The sequence below is a fragment of the Cottoperca gobio genome, chromosome 3, assembly GCF_900634415.1.
Source record: "Cottoperca gobio chromosome 3, fCotGob3.1, whole genome shotgun sequence".
Classification (NCBI taxonomy): Eukaryota; Metazoa; Chordata; class Actinopteri; order Perciformes; family Bovichtidae; genus Cottoperca; species Cottoperca gobio.
Genome location: NC_041357.1, coordinates 25,803,542 through 25,824,401, shown reverse-complemented (window position 1 = coordinate 25,824,401; position 20,860 = coordinate 25,803,542). Strand labels below are relative to the sequence as shown.

The 20,860-nt window shown below is 40.7% G+C and overlaps 1 protein-coding gene across 1 annotated transcript; it reads left to right on the top strand.

Annotated features, from left to right (window-relative positions):
• The first annotated feature begins 3,156 nt into the window (after positions 1–3,156).
• LOC115025175 (alpha-protein kinase 3-like) lies at positions 3,157–14,948 on the top strand. Its single transcript, XM_029457234.1, is given in 14 exon segments — positions 3,157–3,590; positions 5,152–5,273; positions 5,565–5,682; positions 5,922–7,149; positions 9,017–11,072; positions 11,313–11,460; positions 12,334–12,461; positions 12,568–12,603; positions 12,698–12,873; positions 12,875–12,973; positions 13,154–13,242; positions 13,359–13,576; positions 14,082–14,130; positions 14,241–14,948. Coding segments are annotated over 14 exon segments (4,914 nt in total). The 5' UTR covers positions 3,157–3,459; the 3' UTR covers positions 14,557–14,948.
• Positions 14,949–20,860: the final 5,912 nt, after the last annotated feature.

Genomic DNA, 20,860 nt, shown 5'->3' with positions numbered 1-20,860 from the left:
CCAGTTGGATTAGAACAGCATGTTCCCGTGCAGCTGGTGTTTCATGGAGCTTAAATAGTAGTGATTTATCTCAGGAGTTTATTTGCTCCACATGCAGCAACATCATTTGCTACAATACCAAGTTTTCTAGGTTAAAGAATTGGGAAAGATCCAGCCTTTGTTTTCTTTACAAACCCTCAGCGATGATATTTCAAGTTGACTCGAAGCGTTCATTACGAAATAATACTTGATTAGAACCAAAGAGGAAACGCTCAATTAGTTCAACACCTCATAACATATTCTCAAGATCACCACAACACCGGTTAGGACTGGGTATCAGTCCAAAATCAAGACCAAAATAACCCAGTACCAAGTATTATCCAAACCTGCATTTGATCCTTTTTGTATCCAGGTCGACCAAATAAGAAAAGACGATTTGTATGGTGGTGCCTGCAAGCCAATCACCGCAAAGCGTTCTTCAATTTAAAGTGTGATTGGCCCACTACCAGAGCAACTACAAGATATTAAGATGTTAAGAGTCAATCTGTGTCCATGTGATCCATTCTGATTTCACGCCTCGATGTTAGCCGACAAAGAGCTCATCAGTCGACACGTGTGTACCTGCTCTGAGGCCACTACACCTGGTGAGAAGTCACAAACAGCACCTGCTCATAACAAACATGTTGCAACTGTTTAATTGCACAGAAACATTACCCTACATTGACATTCATTTTGTCTGACATGGAGTCATCCTGAGTCACGGCCGTAATGGTTTGCTGGAGGCTGAATGCAGATGTTCTCCGACGGTCATTTCACACTTAAACTAGCACATCAAAGAAAAAAAGCCTGATTTCACAATTTTCCTCATTTAGTCTCATAATGAGATTCTAATCGGAGAAAGAGCGAGGGACAGGAGGAAGTTGTGTTGAAAGGTTCATGAGCACATGCTGAAAGGTCACTATTTATTAGACTGTCTATGAAGCTGGTAAATAAATGCCACAGTGAAACTGAAGAGCTGACAGTTGTCCAACCTGCTTCATACCTTTTGGTCTGTCCCTATCTCACACACACACACACACACACACACACACACACACACACACACACACACACACACCCTGAACAACAACAACAGTCCTCTAGACCTGGGCTTGTCCATTACCACTCTAGTTCTAATGACTGATTATAACAATTTACATTTGCCCCGCAGTGACTTCCTTCTATTTCTGACGCACAATTATGTTTTCAAAAGACAGATAATGGTGTGAACAGAAGCCAGAGGTAGTGATCTCAGTGAGCATCATCTGTAGCCCCATAAATCTGTCGGACTAAGCCACAACATTTTGAAAAAGCGCTATACATAGTAAAGCATGAGGTAATGGGCAATGCAACGGTGAAATCTTGCCCCCCACACAGATCACAACTGAATTTAGATTTGGAGAGGAATTGTTAAAACATTGATGCAATGATTTGTTTTAGGGAACGGGGGCATAATATGACGTGAGTGCCCAAAATACAATGAATGCGAATGTTCACAGCTGATGGAATGAAGGTTTTCTTGTCATCGTTCTTCCTGTACCCTTGGGACTTTCTGAAATGCAAATTACAGCTGAAGAATACTTTATTTCCATTGGTCGTATTGTTTTTATGAGATTTCTGCTTCTGCCTAACGATATAATTGCACCTTTTTCATATGAATGTATCTTGATATATATGGTGCATCCATCAACAGTTGGGTAACATGCTTAAGGAGGAGTCACATGACAGAGCCGGCCTCTGTGGTGTTTCCACACCCTGCTGTGCTTTGATCTCTCTGTGCACACCCCGTCCAGAATATCCAGACCCTGCTGAGTTTTCCAGCCCCTACAGGACTGGCAACCAGTCACACACACACACACACACACACACGGCTCCGCCGCCCATACTTGTCTATCACTGCAGTGTTTTTGCCAGGTTTTTGGGGGGGTTAAAGGTCCACAAATATTATTTTGAAATGAAATTCTACATTTAATCTTGGTCGTTAAAGTCGAGTCCGTATGTACCCTCCCTGGCAAGAAAAGTGGAAAGTGTGCGAGCTATAGAGAGTCGTGATGGATGGAACAAAAACATCCAAACATCTAAACAGAAGGCACCTCGGCATGTGTAATATGACGAGCGTATGTAACGTTAGAGAACTTGATTTAGGGAGAACACAGCACTAGTGCCAGGTACTATCTGTACTAGCAGATGTGTTTGCAGTTTGCTTACACTGCAAAGAACAAGGAGAAAATGAAACGTTCTTAAAATGTAGTTTTCGATCTTACTTTTCACTTTATTATGATTTGTTTGATGAAAAACTAGAATGTCAACACATTCCTTAAAGTACAAAGAAACAAAAATTGGTAATCACTAATTGAGAAACCCTGTGTGTGTGTGTGAATGTGTGTGTGTGATGTGTGTGTGATGTGTGTGTGTGTGTGTGTGTGTGTGTATGCTTGTGTTAAGATAAGAAGCCATGGCTCTTTGGCAGTCAGTGGGATCTGCCTATATAAGGCTGTTCTATTCCTACTGCTTTTCCTCTGGGGATCCAATGCAATTGTCGCTCACTGGACAATGCATGCCAGAGAGCTTGGTAGGCTTCACTATCTCATATTATAATCGAACAATCTACATCTATCTTATTTTAAAATGACATAACTCTGAAGAACAAAGGTGAAAGAAAGGTGCCGACAGAGGTAATTGTAGCTCCTTACTTTTATGTTTGCAAAGTAACCTGGTGTGACTGGATGACTGAAAGAATGCACTAAGAGTGAAGGCGACATTCTCCTGATTGACAGGCTCGTATGATTCTTTACTACAGTCTGAACACGGGGCGGACAACTTCTGACCTGAGCGCCTGTAATCCATTGGAAACAAAATAGAAAAACCCCTCACCGCTTTCTTTCAAATCCTCTCCTCCTATTCGGGGAACTATCAAACATGGGATGACCTTGTATTTGCAGATTTAGTCATAAGGATTCTTCTTGTTACAGACCTTTTACATGGTTTTAAATGTTTTGGTGCTCGCATATTGTTTTGTTTTTTTAATGAAATGGTCCATAGAAAAAGTTTTGGAAAGGGTGATGTGCTCTTGTGCCTATTTGCAGGCCAACTATAAATAGTCCTGCAGCCTACGCATGCTCATGTTTGATTGGAAATTGCTGTGCCTTAAGTCAGTGCTGTGAGGTATCTGTCAAAGGAGGGAGAGACGCTTGTGAATGGTGAGTGAACTGTATAAAATAGACTATGTAAATATTGAATATACATTTAAATACAACTTCATGTAATATCACTTTATGTCGTCCTGTGTGTGGTCACTTTAACATGTTGTCGCTCTTTGTTCTCTTTCAGCTCTAATCTCTGTGGAAAGACAAACAATAAGGGACAACACAAACTTTTTTTCCTCCTGGAGAACTTTACCCCCCCCCCCCCACCCCTGAGTATTCCTTTATTTGGTGGACAATGGGCTCACGGAAGACGCCGACGCCACGCTCCTCTTTTGGCAGCAGCAGGTCCAGCAGTGGGGATGATATCAGAGGGAGTAGCCGGCCTAATGGCTGCAGCTACCTCTCTAACGTGAGGCCAGAGAACAGGTACAGAACACTGTGTGCTGTGCTACCTGTTGACCGTCACCAGAAGGACCATGTTTGTCCAACATCAAAAGTTGGGAGGGAGATGGGAGGCATATTATTATTTTGTTTGCTGCCATGGTCACTAGATTTTAAATAAACTGTTGATTAAGAACAGCATCTCAGTTATGCACCATGGGCCTATTTCACATCATGCAATACACTGACAGCAGCTTCTGCCTGGAAAGATGTGTTCATGGAACCAGCTGTGTTAATAGAAACAGACTATAAAGAGTCTTTAGACATAATAATAAGATTTATTTTTATTTCTAGCCAAAGTAACTATGGATAATACAAGTTATACCGTCTCCCTCAAATTGTTTGATACGAGGATGATGAGCAGCTTCTGGGAATATAAAGAAAACTAGACTTTCGATTCTTTGTCATCCTCTGTTGACCTTTAGTAAGACTATTGCTCGTGTGACTCACCCCACAAAATGTGCATTATGATATGTAAAGCTCATTTTGTGGCAACAAACAAACAAGCACTATGAGAGAAATGATGAAATGATGTAAAGGAAATGCTGTTTCCTGCAAAACTGAAACATTTTAGATTAAAAGATGTATTTGTTATAGCAAAATGAATGTAGTATTTTTATTGTCAGCATTGAATATCCAACAAAAATAAACAACAGTAGCGACGTAGTGCATGCTGAAAGCAATATGCACGGTATGTCATTTAAGTGTGACTGTCTTGTTTTGTTTGCTTAATCATAAGTAACACGCAGTGAAGTGCAACAGTAACTGTGCACTGACCCAACACTGATATGGATGTCAACACCAGACATGGATCAACTGCACATCATGTCCACAAGCAAGCACGATCATGCTCTTCTAATATGCATGCAAGCCAACATTAGTTTATATTATTATATGTGTGTGTGATGTTTCCTCCACATTTCCACATGCTATAACCGTTATATTTATTTATGTGTAAGGCTTGCGTCTGTTTTTGTTGCCTCTATAAGAACTGCTCAACACTCAATAAGGACAGTTTGTGTTATGGATGTGATTAAAGGAATTCATACTTGACTTAAGTAAGCACATGTTTAGAAAATAAAACTACAAAGAGCAGCGTGGTGATTCAAATCTGCAGAATATATAATATAATATAATCAGAGTCTGTTACGTTTTATTTCTTTCTATTAATATTTCACTTATAACTAGTTAGCTCCATCCAGGCTATAACAGCAATTTGCTGGCTCAAAACATTTGTTTACATCCTTCTTTTATGAAAATATGGCTGACGTTATTGGTCATATATTTCTACAGTGGTTATTACGAAACTTTAGCGTTTTCATCAGAAACGGTCACTGACAGCTTCCATCATCAGTGCTTCAGTGTAACGGTCACATTAGAGGCCGTGGAGGCAGATTAAAACTATTATTAACCTCTCTCAAACTTCAGCTGTTATTAATTCAGACAACACTAAGCCAATACTGTGTGAAAACTGCTCGTCTCATCTCCACAAATGAATGTTAAAATGACAAAAACATGGACTGACCAGTTCCCTTGTCTTGCACAGGAGCACGCTCTGCAGCATGATGGCACAGTTAACCGAGGAAACACAGCCCTCCTTCGAAGTGACCCTCAAATCAAAAGCTGTGTCTGAGAACTGCAATGTGAAGTTCTCTTGTATGGTTACAGGTAAACACTTTGCAACTTTTTACACCAGATGTTTGTAATGCACTTGATAAAATATATGTCCAAGTAGCAAGTTGATAAGAATGTAACAACTTGAATGAAGTGAAAATGCAAAAAAATTATATTCTACTTCTGAAAAAAGCGCAATATGCACCTGGTTTGTCTAGTTATTCTCTTTCTCTGTTTACACTGCATTGAAGCCATTGTACATTTAACTGCTACTTTTATTTTTAGTTAACACAGAATAATTTTACCCTGATGATCAAATGTATTCTTTGTTTTTTGTTTTCTCAGGAAACCCTACTCCTCAGATTATCTGGTATAAGGACGATGTGCAGTTAGACAGATACTGCGGGCTGCCTAAATATGAAATATTCCGCAATGGACAAAACTATTCCCTGCACATTTACAAGTATGTATCTTTGGAAGCTGATATGACACCTGACTGCACTTGTTCAACCAAGATCCAAACTGTATTAGCCTGTACAAAGTTTCTATCAACACATTTAAATGACTCCTCAGCGGCTGTTATGATTCACACTAACAATATTACCGCGATATCTATAGAAACTTTGCAAAAAGAAATAAGGCTATTAAGTCAAATTCATCTTTATCTTTCTTTATTGTGTTTTATTTTATTTATCTTTGCAGTTGCACTGTGGAGGATGCAGCCATATACCAGGCCTCAGCCAGCAACACTAAAGGTATCGTGTCCTGCTCCGGGGTTCTGGAGGTGGGTGAAATGAACGAGTTCAAGATCCACCAGCGCTACTTTGCCAAGCTCAAACAAAAGGCTGAGAACAAACGCAGGGAAGCGGAAGGTAAAGAAAACCAGGAGCCGCTACGAACCATCAGTCCAGACCGCACGCAGAGGAAGCGCCGCTCCACAACGGACGCCTTTCTCAGCACGCCGAGCTCCATGGAGGATGAAGGCAATGAGGAGAGCCAACAGGCTGTAGAGACTGAGGCCAGGTTACAGGAGGCAACTGTGGAAGAGATGGAGGAAAAATCACTCCCCGTCACTAATGGGGCCGTGTCTGCTGTAACTAATGGACAGACCGTCAGTGAAAACGGTAACAAGAGCGGGACGTACATATATGACCCTGCCCAGAAGAGTTTTACTGCACACCAACCCAAAACTCCCTTTATCAGAAAGAAGATTAAAATTTCCAACAGTACACCAGGAGAGCGGGCATCTGAGGAGAGAAGGGCGAAAGATGAGAGCTTAACCTCTGGAGCTGCGGCCTGCACAGAGTCAGCGCAGTCTAAGGGGAATTCAGAAGAGTGTATGGAGGTAGAGAACATTGTTAGTTCATCAGTTGTGGATCCAGCCTCCAGAAATATGACACAACGACATCAGAAATCAGAGGAAGTATTGCTGGCTGAAAGGCCTTCAAAGGATGAAAAGATACGTGTTGAGGTATCTGTGCCTTCACAGAAGGAACAGCTCTCTGCTTCAGTACTATCTGCTGCTCTAACACCTACAAGTCATACTGTGTCAGGAACTGAAGGTAAAAGAGCTGCGAAGCATGAGAAGGAAGATGGACGCAAAAATCCAGAAAAGAAATTAGAATTGCAGAAGCAAAGTCCTCACATCACCTCAACACAGCGACAGTCGCCCCGACCGTCCCTAAGCACAGTGAAGGGGAACATGTCTAAAACAGAACGTGTTACAGTCATGGATGTTGACGAGAAGTCAAACATTTCTAGGAGTGGATCTTTAGCCCACAGAGACGTTGAGTCCGTGAACGCACTGTGTGAAAGCAAGACTGCTTTCCTTCAGAGTCCACACCAGCGGGCTGGAGATCAGCTGTCTGCGAAGGAAACAAGCCCCTGCCAAAAAAATGTTTCTGTGTCTCAGCCAGCCCCCCTGAATGAGGTGAGCAAGCCTTTTTGCATGAGCTCATGAGTGCTTTGTGCTGCCAACACAGGCCTCGTCAGTAACACAAGCATCCTGGAGCTATTTATAGCTTTTACAAGTATGCCTCGCTGTGTGACAAGAATTAAATGACGCACATGTTGACATATGCAACAGGTAGCCTAGATTAATGTGGTGCAAGCGATATTGTTAGTTGAAAAGTCTGAGAGTTGCAGCATTTCGTAAGATATATGTGGCACATCAGCAGCAGGCTACATGGATAAGCAGATTGTCTCTAAACTAAAAGGTTGACATTTTGGGAAATGCGCTTATTTGATTTCTTTTTGAGAGTTAAATGAGAAGATAAATACTATTCTCATATCTGTCAGTCAAACCTAAAGCAATAGCTAACAGCTGGTTAGCTTGATTTAGCTCAAAGACTGGAAACAGCTGTCAGAAGGTCATTTCTGTTTCTCTTTATGTATGGATTAAACAGAACGAGATACAACATGTTAATTAGTGAGCTTTAGAGGTTTGTGTAGATTTGTTTAAAATATAAAAATCATTCGATGCTATATAAATACAATTTAACTGAATTGTATCTTTGGACAGAAGCAAGCTAGCTGTTTGCTCCTGTTTCAAGTGTGAGGCTAAGCTAGCAGCTGCTGGCTGAAGTGTGTCAGCTGTACAGACAAAAGATTAGTTTTAATTTCAGATGGACTTTAACAGACGGGCATCGATCTTTAACTAAGTGCATTTCTCAAAATGTCCAACTAATTCTGTTTAAAGCAGAAGTGAATGGAGGGTGTTGTGACGGCGACCTGATTGATGACGTAAGTGCACATGACTTACTTAAATTATTTATCAACACATGACGCAAGGATCTCATGGAGGGTCATTTGGCCACATCCGAGATCAGCACTTGTTTTGCTGTTTGGATCGTGGATCTTTATTGTCCACTGCTTATGCAACAGTCCTGACTCCAACTGCATGGCTGAATACTGATGGCACTGAGAGCTGAGACAAAACACTGCACAGCTGAAGCACCTCTTAAAATGACTCGCATTCCTTTCTGGCCACACTTAAACATAAAATAGCCACCTAATTTGTGAATAGGCTTTGCAGTGTCAGAATTAGATTGAAGGGAGTTAATAACAACACGCAGAAATGAGCAAAGATGCAGAATTATTATGATGTCATTGTATGTGATTTTATAGGTAAGTATTTTAAAGTTTTTTGCTTTTTGAAGGAACACAGGGGCGTAAAAGAGAGTGGCCCCTGAGCTATATCATGGTTTATCTCATGCATGATGGAATAACATATGACAGAGGGAACCTCTCGCGCTAATTTAAAAAGGGATTCAGTTAAGTTACAGACTTAATGGGGATGTGACGCACAACATACCTGCTTGTATGACTGGAAGAGAGCAGTGCAACATGCTTATGTTTCACTATATACCAGATATAGCACACCGCCATGCAGAGTCTCAATCAAGTGTATGTTAATGTGCTGGATTCGGATTCTGGGTCAAGAGGAATTGTTATGTCAAAATTGATTGAAAATGTAAATATAAGGATTTAGGAAATGTCCCAAGATTTGTTTACAAGCCTCCTAACATGAATACAAACACCAATATGGAAGGTATTCAAGAGACATGCGAACATTGCAAATAGAACAGGAGAAAGAAATGTTTCTTGTTCATCACTGACTATATATCTCCGCTTGTTCATAAATTTCTTTTTGCTCCAAGGTCCATTGCGTTCTGTTTGTTGTTGGTTACGCTGTCGTTGTTTTTAAAATTACATGTGCTTATTCATGTTCTGCATAGCCGGGGATAAGACAATAAGTATTTACAACATGGAAACCTCTGCTTGTATTTTGCCCCAAGGTTACACAGGCCCATACAAAGATGAACAGGAATGATGCACCTGTCAGCCTTGAGCTTCCATCCAACCAGATGGACGTGCCTCCGCCACAAAAGACTCCATTGGAGAGAAAGAATCCGACGGATGACATCCAGACTCCTTCTTTGCACTGCGGTCTTCAAGTAGCAATTGGCAAAATGACACAGGACACATGGGATCATTCCAGGGGATCAAATGAAAGCCTTACAGTCCTTTTTACAGACCTACAGAAGTCACCCCTCCGAAGCCCCGGTGGTGGTGAGAACTCCCCAGGGTGTAACGTTTCTTCCAACACCCAGCGAAGCCAAGCTGATACAGCTATAAAATGTGTTGAAGGGACAGAAATACAAGTTGATGAGAAGGTAAAAGGTAGCGAGACAGGTAAGTTGCTAGTGCAGTGTGACGGCGCGGCCCCAAGTGAGAAAATAGTTGAGATGGAGACTGAAAGTGTAACAAGTGAAACAGAAAAGACCAAAGATGGAGCCGATAAAGACACCGATGTTATCTTTGTGGATGCATCGAATAAAGAAACGGAGAACAATGAGCATAATTTAAAAATGGCGGAGGAAACTAGTTCAGCATTACAGAATTTGAAGTCATCTATATTCGAGCCTGCTCTCCCACTCCTGACAAAAACCCCAGAAAACACAAACGCATCCGAACTCCAAATGAAAGACTTGCAGGAAATTGAAAAACCTGTAACAGAAATCATATCTGTAGCTGAACTTTTGAGATCACAGTTAAAGGCTCTCGACTCCACACTCGCAAATTCAGAGACCCCCGCACCGGTCCATGCTGGCTTTGTACAAGATCCGACCACAACTGTGACTAAAACATGTGCGGAGGTTAAAGAGGATGACAGCCAACCGGAAGTAAAGAAGTTAATGTCTGAGACCTGTATTGATGATAGTCCTCCCACAAACATAAAGGAAACCCTCATGGAGATTTATCAGCTGCTAAATAAAACGGAGGAACTAAATCAGTCTCCGGGTGTAATTCCACTCCCTGTTCAGGCTTTACAAAAACCTCTTGCAATCCCACCAATCTCTGTTGTAGACACTGGCACCACTAAAGAGACTGCAGGACTTCATGGCAGTGACGGTGTTATGGACATTTTCCAGGAAACTGGAGCGTCAACTCTGGTTCCTCTGATAGATTGCCCTGATGTTCCCCTTTCTGGGAGGGAAAATGTCAAACACAATCTTCCTCCTTCGACTTCTAAAGACGAACTGACCAAAAGACTTGTCAGTCCAGAACCTGGGACTCCACTTACAGTGGCACCTATAAACGCCAGCGGTCAGGAGTCACATATTGCTGTTTTGGATCATGCTAAAGGTGAACCTGTTCATGGCAAAGATGTGGGAGTTATACAAAGTTCAACCACAGAATCTAAACTCAACATCAAAACTGAGATGGGGATTACAGAAATGAATTCTACAACCCTGGAGCAATACAAAATGGAAGAACACAACACAAACAACCGTTCTTTGCAGAGTGTACAAAAGGTTCCCACTAAAAAGGTTCCAGATCGACAAGAGAATAATCTTCAGGTTATTCAGCAGGACAGCTCAATGGTTGAAGAATGTTCAAGGACGGACTCCTTAGGCAATCCAACTCCTGAGGCTAGTCCATTGTTAAAGAAAAGAGAGTGTGCTTCTCCTATTCCTGCTGCAACTCCACAAGAGCTGGCTTCTGGGGCCAGACGCAAAATCCTCGTACCCAAGGGCAAACCTGAGGAGGCCTCAGGGGCCACATCACCGGTTGACAACCAAACTCAGAAGAAGGAAGTTCCTTCAGAGAGCAGCAGACTTTCCGTGAGTCCTGTGTCCCTCTCTACGTCTCCAAGCATGTCACGACGGTCGCCTCTTCTTCAGCCCCCTGGTGAGCAAACATCTCCTACAGAAAGGCGTTCTCCGCTCTTGAGCAGGAAGAAGACGCCATCCGAGACTCAAGCGCCAAGTCAGCCGCCCAGTGAGGAGAACCACACCCCGAAAACTGATGAGAAACCTGCAGAGAAGGACAAGCATGACCCATTCAAAGGTAAAACAGCAGTCAAGATTAGTGCGTGTGTGTATGTTGTCTTATGTGTGTATTAAATATTATCAGTATGAGATTGAGACACAAGCATGGGGTTGCAATGAATACCACATTATATAGCAAATATATCTTTGCTATGTCCTCTATGTAGCGCATCCACTATATACCAGACTGGATAGATCAGGATACTTGATAGTTAATTGTCTTCACCGTGTTGTCTGTGTTGTGTCTCTTTCCCTCCAGCTCCTCAAGTTATTCGAAAGATCAGAGGTGAAACCTTTGCAGACGCCTCCGGACACTTGAAACTGTGGTGCCAGTTCTTCAACGTGCTTAGTGACTCGACAATCAAATGGTACAGAAATGAACAAGGGATTGCTCAGATTAAAAGAAGGTAAGTTTCCATTGTTTATACATATAAATACACACACACATATATATATATATAAATACATATATATATATATATATATATATATATATATGTGTGTATATATATATATCATTATATATAAATACATATATATATATATATATATATATATATATATATATATATATATATATATATGTGTATATATATATATCATATTATATATAAATACACATATATATAAATACATATAAATATATATTTATTTATTTATATATATATATATATATATATATATATATATATATATATATATATATATATATATATACACCAAAGCAAATTCCTTGTATGTGAAAACCTGCTTGGCAATAAACCAGATTCTGATTCTGATATGCAATAAAATAACACAAAATAAAACAATTATAATGCATAAAAAAGGCACCATTTTAAAACAGTTTTAGTGAAAGATTCAATAGCAATCACATCGACCAAGAGTGCTTTTTTCTTCTCAATCCGGCAGCAGCTCAGTCGAGGGACTTGACTTGGGAACTGGAAGGTTGCCGGTTCAAGTCCCCGAATGGACCAAATACAGAGAACGGACTGGTACCTGGAGAGCTGCCAATTTGCCTCCAGGCACCTGATCCCCACACTGCTCCTCATGTGCTGTTTATATATGAGCTGCCCACTACTCCTAATACTATGATGCGTTAAAGAGTCTACATTTCACTGTGTATGCTGTGTTGTGTTTCATGTGTGATGATTTAAAGTTGATTCAATTCGAATCCTCCATTTAAAATAAGTAAATCTGAATAGTCTTTTAGAAATGTATTACTTCCTTTAAAATAAGGACTTAGCGAGTAAAATGGCTTTTGTTATCTGTTTGTTTCTCAGTGCAGGGGATGAAACTCAGGTCAATCTTGCCATCGTTCAGGCATCAAGCATAGACTCCGGTGTTTACGGCTGCACAATCACAAATGAATATGGGACCGACTCGACGGACTGTCTTCTTAGTGCAGATGGTAGGTGCTCTTCTACTTTACATTTGGCATAAAATAAACATTTTACCTTTCATCACTGGGCCCGCAACATGTCTTCAATCTGTCTTCTCTCTCAGCTGTGTTGCAGTCTTGGCTGGAATGTCCCTCCGTGAGGACCTTGGTGGTAAGATGATACATTACATGTTTCAACCATGCTTTTCCTGCGTCAGAGCCCAAATGCTTCTCTGACTGCCTTTCTTACCTTCTTCTGTGTGCAGTTGGTGAAGAAATCGAAATGACACCCATGATATTCAGCAAGGGCGTGGCTGATTCTGGCGTCTGGGGCAATAAATTCTTTGGCCGTGTAATGATGCAGGAATCTCATATTGGTGATGGCTGTTCTCATAAAGTCTGGAGGGCAAAAGTCATCTATGGTCTGGAGCCTGTGTTCGAAGTCTGGAAACACATGTATCATTAAAGTGCGCAACCCCATCGCCTATGGAGGCAAAGCAGAAAGCTGCCTCATAGACCGGAACCTGGACATTGTCAAGCAGGTATGTAAGAAGAGTTTGATTTAGTAAACTAACACATCCAGCTGTTAAAGGGAATGAGTCAGGTGTCTTCTTGCCACCCACTTAGGATTACTGAGGCACGAATCAAATAAAGATTAAATAAATACACTGATGTACTTTGAGCTTATCTTCACTGGCTGTTCTCCAATGTTCTGGATACAGGAGTCTAAAATTCAGAACTTGGCTCGTGAATACTGCAAAATCTTCTCTGCAGAGGCAAGAGTGATTGAAAACTTTGGCCCCTCTCTGGAGTGAGTACGATCAGTCGACTCCTCGTCCAACGTTAACATCCTATGGAGTGTTATATACAGTACACGGACCATTAAGCCTCAAACTCATTCACATCATGACAATCTTTGTCAAACAGGGTGCTTCCGGTGTACCTGATGTACCGACCAGCAAACACTGTCCCGTATGCCACAGTGGAGGCTGATCTGACAGGAGTCTATCAGAAATACTCTGTCCTGGATCATACAGGCAGAGTAGACACGAGGTCTGGCTCTGAGGCGGCGCTGAAGTGTTGTGCCCTGCAGCACTGGATCTTTCAGTGGACCAATGGCAATCTGCTAATCACTCGGCTAGAAGGTAGGCTGACGCTTGCATTTAACAAGGCTAGTTGAAGTTTCCCCCAAATGTGTGGCTAAAGTATTTAAGAAGATGATGACGCTTCGGGAAGCACAATGCTGTGGAGCTGATGCCACCTTCTGTGTTCACCTCCTGGTTCATCGCACAACACAGCAAACACTCACCAGGTACAATCAGTAGCGTATTGATCTGAAGAGGTAGTGAGCATGTGAGGCTTAAAATACAATGACGGATTACACACCTTACCATAACTAGTGAGGGAAAATCATTTTGTGATGATCTTAAAATGTTACCTTCTCAAAGAGGCATGTGTGTTTTTACACCTTACACAGGATTTGTTATGGACTGTTAGAAGATGAGAACACAACTTGTGTTTTTTTTTATGTTCCTACCTCATTTAATTGTATTGCTGTAGTTAATCTGGTGGCAATGGACAGTGCATGTTTGTCCCATTTAAATGTGTTACTGAACAACAGAAAAGTAATTGCGTGCTGTTGTTTCGCAGGTGTTGACACCAAGATCACCAATGTTGGAATTTCAGTCAAATCAACGGGGTCAGTATATTTGTGTTTTTGCTGTGATGCTGTAAAAACCTCATTTACAGGTAATTTACTTTTAAAATGATCACGACTGTAACATTTGGTTCTGTTGTGCGTCGCTGCAGGCATCAAGGTCTGTCTGTCGAAGGGAATCCCAAAGTGTTCGAGCAGTTTGTCTCCCAGCACCAGTGTAACTACTTCTGTGGTCTGCTCAGCCTGAGGTCACTAAAGGTCATGGACTCTTTATTGACGCCAACGAAGCCCAAAGGCTCCAGGAGCCCGTTACTTCAACGCAAAATGGCCGCTGGCTCCTCCAGCCCCCAGACCGGCCGGAAAGCTGCCGGCAGCCCCAGACTGCCCAGGAAGACTGAGCCAGAGGGCAGAAATACTCCCACTAAACAAAAAGCTGCTGATGCTCCCACAGCTGTGAAGGTGGAGTAGAATTATCTCTCAATAAGACATGAAAGATGACAGATTTTCTCAATTGAACAGTATTCTCATCACATGCCATTGATTGATGAAGTCCTAAAGCAAAAACGGCTCAATGTATCTGCAAAACGCACAGGAGCAAGTTGGAGACAGAAAGATGTCTGCTCAGAGAAACTCTTCAGATACCAGGAAAAAAGATGAATGAATTATGACTTAACTCTTTAATTTTAACAGCTTCCATTCCTTGTCATTATCACTTAGTGTGGACTGATGCCGTCACGTGTTGTGGTGTTTACCTTTTGTATCCTACATTCAACCGATCTTAGGGTTGGAACTCAAACTACAGTGTATTCTATCAACCCAGGTCACTGTATTTGTACTAAATAAAACATTTTTGAACTGAAGTGGCATTACGTAGTCTATGTGTAATTTGTTTTTAATGTAAAAGCACAAACACTTTGACCTTTGTGAGAATGTAGGAGAGTTATTATGTCAACTGAAGTCAAACAAATGCACAGTGCTGCACATTTTCAGGCTGGGAGTAAACAACCTATATTTTTTCAGGAATGTATCAAGTGAAATCACGTGACACTGTTGTACAGTGGCAAATGGTGCTGTGCTTTTATATTGTAACCTGTCATGTTTACTTGCTGTTCTACATTGCACTGTATTCAAAGAACCTGCACCTTTTGAATGCAACAGGCTGTAAAATAAATGAAATGAAATGAAAAGATATGCTTACGCCTTGTTCGAGTGTCATTCTTAATAGAAACGATCATGTTATTGAGTGAGCCCACTCCATCTGACATCAGCAGTCACTCATTATCATATATATCGTCTAGAAAGATAAGTAATCCGGTGTTATCTCAGTGACTCCTTTTTTCTGAGAGGACTGCGTCACATTTCTTTCTGTCGTTACCCTGACATTCACCCGTTATTTATAGCATTTCTATGAAAAGGATTGCCATATTTGGGCTGATTCCTTTAGAGCAACACTATCAATATCTTTTCCAGTTACATCAGAATTGTACTAAATATGTTAAATCTACTTTAGCTGTAGTACTCTGCAGCACAGTAATATCCTATAGTATCCTTTACTGTATCTGTCCGGTAACATCTAAGTGGAGCAGGAATGTGTAACACAGACATCTTGGGCACTAGGTCATCTAAAACACGACCTTGGAACTTGTTGGCCAGACAAAAGACAGAAATAGACTTAGCGGAAAAAAGTGCACAAATATATGTCAAAGGCCAAAATGTAAACAAGATGAGTCCACCGCCACGCTCGCAGCTCTGTGACTGCACTGTATCTGTAATTAGTTGAGCTAAAACGTCAATAATTATCATGCAATTTAGGTTTAGATGAGGTTTAGCAGGTTTAATGAGCACTAAATACAAAGTATAGCAGAAGCTAAGGGGGATGTCTTTAGTGTTGCATGTATTGGCTACATTTAAATGTGACCTAATGATGGCATTAGATAAATAATAAAGGGGTCACCACAGTTATGTTTGATTCATCCTGAAGAAAACATCAATGTGTGTCCAATCCAACCAAGTTGTTGAGACATTTCAATATAAAACCCACAAATATCAGACTCATGACGGTGCTACAGTTAAAGTCAAAGGATCGGTAGAGTCTGTAAACAATGTAATAACAATCCATTTTATAGTTGTTGAGATGTTTCAGTTTGGAGCGAAGTGGTGGTCCGACTTCTAGCGAGGCTAAAAATGATGCATGTCCACACATGGATCCAGAAAAATTGGTTTACATATAATTTGTAATCCGAACAATGCACTGCAGGATTCATCCCTTTATGCTGTATGATCTTATGAATGTCTACCATGACACTGTAGCATGCTTAGGAGCACTACCACTCAGACTCCTTCACAGATAAAGTGTCGCTCGCAACCAGTGTGTGTTTACAGAGTGAAAGGCTAACTTCATCATGATAATCGTTTGTGATTCCCAGTCATTGGTGAGTCACCGTTTATGTAAGCAGTGGCCTCACAAGTGTGAGCCGTGCCGGGAAGCTAAGTGTGCGCTAAAAAGTTAACTTAGTGTCACTTCTGATGTTGTCCAGTAGCAATGAGAGGGTCACATGCTGTCAACTGAAGGAAGAGACGACAGACTTAAGTGTGAAGTAGCTGAACCGGGTCCTTATTTCTTACACGCTGCTTCTTTGTTATGCCTGTCTTAATATAGCTGTGACACGTGTTGGCAGCAGTACACAAATAGGACTTCAAGCACAGTAGGAGCCCTTTTTATTACAATTTTAACAAAATGTTCATTAAGCCTGTGCAAGACATTCACAGACTTTCCAGTGTTTAATGTTTGGGGCCAAAGAAACAATCTTCTGCAACGATGACAACACACCTTTATTTATATATTGAATACAACAAAACTGCGTGACATCTGGTCCACTTGTCTCATTAATTCATTGATTTCCTCCTTGTGACTGTCCACACCTGGTGCACTCCATTCATGACTCTATTCAGACGTGAGACTAGATGATGTCGTGTAACTGAGGTGTGACTGCAACATGGAGTAGATTGCACCTATCATGAGACGAGACACTCCTGCCACCTACTGTTAGTAGTACCTTTGGAGTTGAAATATTTACTCACTGATTAGCAGTGATGAACAAACACAAAAGTATACAAGAGGTATAGGGGCTGTTTTATACCAAAAAGGGACATGCTCATCACAAATTATGCACAAAAATAAAAGTATTAATAGATTATGTTGAGTGGCAAAAATGTGTAAAAATCGATATTATTTTGGAAATGAACTCTTTTCTTCTCATACCTCTCCACTTTGTAAGATCAGATCTCATCACATTGTCAGTCTATTAGAAAAATCACCATTTTTCTGAGAGGAATAATGTCAGACAATGAGGCATACCTTAATCTGAACGAGTTTCCTGCAAGGCGTTACAGAAATAATTATGAGCAAAGTGTGGAAATTACAGAGAAAAGATGCGCTGGCACAGCTCGTCCTGCCGCTCTGAGTAGCTCTGTCCGAATGCTATAAAGAGCACTGGATCGCTCGCATTAATCTCAGCATTAATACCCATGATAAGACGCAGCAAATGAGAGAATTGTTAGTCCCCAACTGTAGAGATTTTGTGTGTACATTTAGGCCCTAAGTAATTGCCATTTCATTTAATAGGACATAATGTTGAGTTAATGTGAAGACCTCCCACTCAGAGCCCTTTAACACATTAAACACATTTGTAGCCTTCAGTCTCACATTCAGGCTCATTGTGAAAATATGCGTCACACAAAAGATTTAATATATAATATCTTTATATTCAACCAGACTTTATTTGTGGAAGATCAGAGGCACAAGGAGGATGCTCAGTAAGATGTCATTATATCGACAAACAGAAACAGCGACAGGTGTGGTATCTACGAACTCCTCGCTCACAAGGCTGCCGGGGATTCTGACCTCACATTGTTGTGCCTGACTGACCTCAATTACCATCGGCAGGCCACGGTAGTTGTGACCATGTTGGCAGATTATATGAAAATGATCACACGTTCCTAAATGCCACAGACTAGTTGGCATTTGAAAAAAGTTTTATCTCCAGTGCACCAAAAGTCCCTGGTTGCCCATGGTCTCTGTGCCATCGCTAAGTTGACTGTCACTGCCGAGTTAATCAACATATCACCTCGAGCTTTTGCTGACCACAAAACAATGACACACTGATGCATATCTCACGCTCACAGGAACATAAAGGCTAAATCTGAATAAAATGGATGTTGTCTAAATTCTGTATATGCATGATGTAGTGCTGAGCAATCCACCTTCCACATACTACAGAGAAGGAGGAGTTGTGGATATGCTGCTAAATGAAATACAAATCTGCTCCATTATGTTTTGCATAAAGCTCACCAAAGCCACTTATTGTGACACATGGGTGTAAAGAGGTATCTGTAATATCTACAGCAAAGATACCTGGGAAATCACCTGATATTAATCCAGATGTAGAAGAGGTATTCATATTCAGGAGGAGGCATTGTGGACAACCTTTTAAACGGCTGGTTTTCAATATTGGATGTATTAACAATCAAAACATGACAGCAACGCTTCACAACGATCTCCCTCCCTGCTCAGAGGCGGTTGCAGAAAAAAACTGATAAAGGATATGCAGCAACCACATCCTCTGTATGAAGCATGGCAGATGTATCGCCAAGATGTTCACAGATCACAACAATCCGAGGGAGTAAACCCTTCATAAACCAACTGTGAAATCCAGTTTTGCATACGGCATTCACACGCTGCTTTGTTGATTTACGATATAGATTAAGCATATATGGAAGTGTGACTTCATACATAGTTACATAATGCTCTTTAAGGGATGTACTGTATAAAGGGAAAACAATCAACAAAGAAGAAAATATGTTGAATCCAAAGAGTATATGTAAGCTTTTCTTTTTTGCCTTTAGTGATATGATAGTTTAAGATCAAGAAAGCAGGAGAGAGTTAGGTTGACATGCAGCAAAGGCCGTGTGTTGGAGTAAAAACCATGTGCCGCTGCAGGAAGGACTCATCCTTTGGTTACGGGCACCAGCTCTACCAGGAGCTACTGGAGCATCGCAAAGACTACATTTAGGTTTGAAACTGCCCGAGAGATGCATGAGCATTAATGAATAACTGAACTCTGCAGTGTGTGGGAACTTGACAGCTGCCATTGTTCCATAAGTGCACCTGGATATTCATGAAAGCTTTGTTAAAGAATGAGATGTAAAATGTTGCTGAAAAGCACAAAACTGTCATTTATCTTCCTTATTATTATTATCTGGATTTCTTTTTAGGATTTTCCTTTAACAATTATAAACAGACAGTATACATGTTTTTCTTCACATATAAGTTAACGGCTGAAAAAAGACAGAACTTCTTTATTTTAAATCCTTGGTTTTACAATTTATTATAAGTACATTTCCAAAACATATAGGCTCCGTCATAATGTGATGTCCCTGCAAACACACTCAGCACATTCAAAGAACATGTCGTGAAATGAAATTGACAACTCAGTATTAGTTATATATATATGCCAACATAACATCATGTTTTGAGTGTAACATATGTTACTAATATTCTCCAAAGGCTGAGTCAACAACTGAAATGGCAGCTGGGCTTCAGGTGTGTGGTCACTAATTATTGTAAACCCTTACTCAGTCAAACACACTTCCTCTAGGAAATTAGATTTGGTCCATGATAAAAGAAAGCAGTTAATAATTGGTGGTGATAGAAGCTTCTCACTTGTCCAGGTGTTGATATGGTGGAAAGTAAACTCACCTACATTCACTTTATGTTTTATTTGCAGGATAGAGTTTACCCACCTTTAAAGACGGCCATTAATATGTCATAAGTGATTGATTCAGAGTGATTGTTTTTTATTAGTGGTTGTTTGGTTTATGAGTCATAATAGTTATCACTGATTGTAAGCTTTACTTCATGTGAATCACAATAAAAAAGAAAAGGTACTCTGTTTGTATTGTGAATGTTTTAGCCAAAGCTTGACATAATTTCTTTAAGCTGAACTCAATATATATTTTTTTAAAACATGGCACAAATGACTATGTAAAGTCAGTAGACTGGTCCAAAACATTACCTGAAAAGCTATGATTTGGCTGTAAAACCTGCACACTTCTCCACACAGCTGTGAAATGTCAGTAAGGAGCTGGTCTCATGTCATCCTTTCTTGGAAAGAGTGGGGCTGTCGCAACCATCCCAGGTCTCCAAGTATCGACATGCAAACCACCTATACCTAACCCTATCATTAACCTGTTGTGTTTTCTATCCATACTGTTTTGGCATGGTCATGGACGGATTACTGAACAGGCCTACTTGGCACAGGAACAGAGACCCAACAGGTTAGGGGTCATCTGCCTCTGCTTGAAGTCATTTCTATCATTTCTTGTTGTGTCACAAATAGACACAAAATGAACACAAAGAGACGCTAAACAACCACAAGGACACACAAAATAACCACAAAGAAATGCAAAAAGAAGGAAACAAACGTCTCTTTGAATCTGTGGCTCTGGGAGGGGTGGCCCATTCTCTCATAATCCGTCCATGGGCATTGTATGTATACATTTGCATTAGATTTTTATATTAGCACTATAACTTTGTACTGTTCCCACGTTGTACTGCAAAATGCTGCACAGCAATTTCCCTCGAGACAACTATCTTAACCATTAATATCCTTATTTTAATATAATATCGCCCCTTGGCTGTCTTTAAACTTCTGCAAAACACTGCTGAACAAACACAGATCCAGCCACAACACGTTTGTTTTCAGTGTCTGCT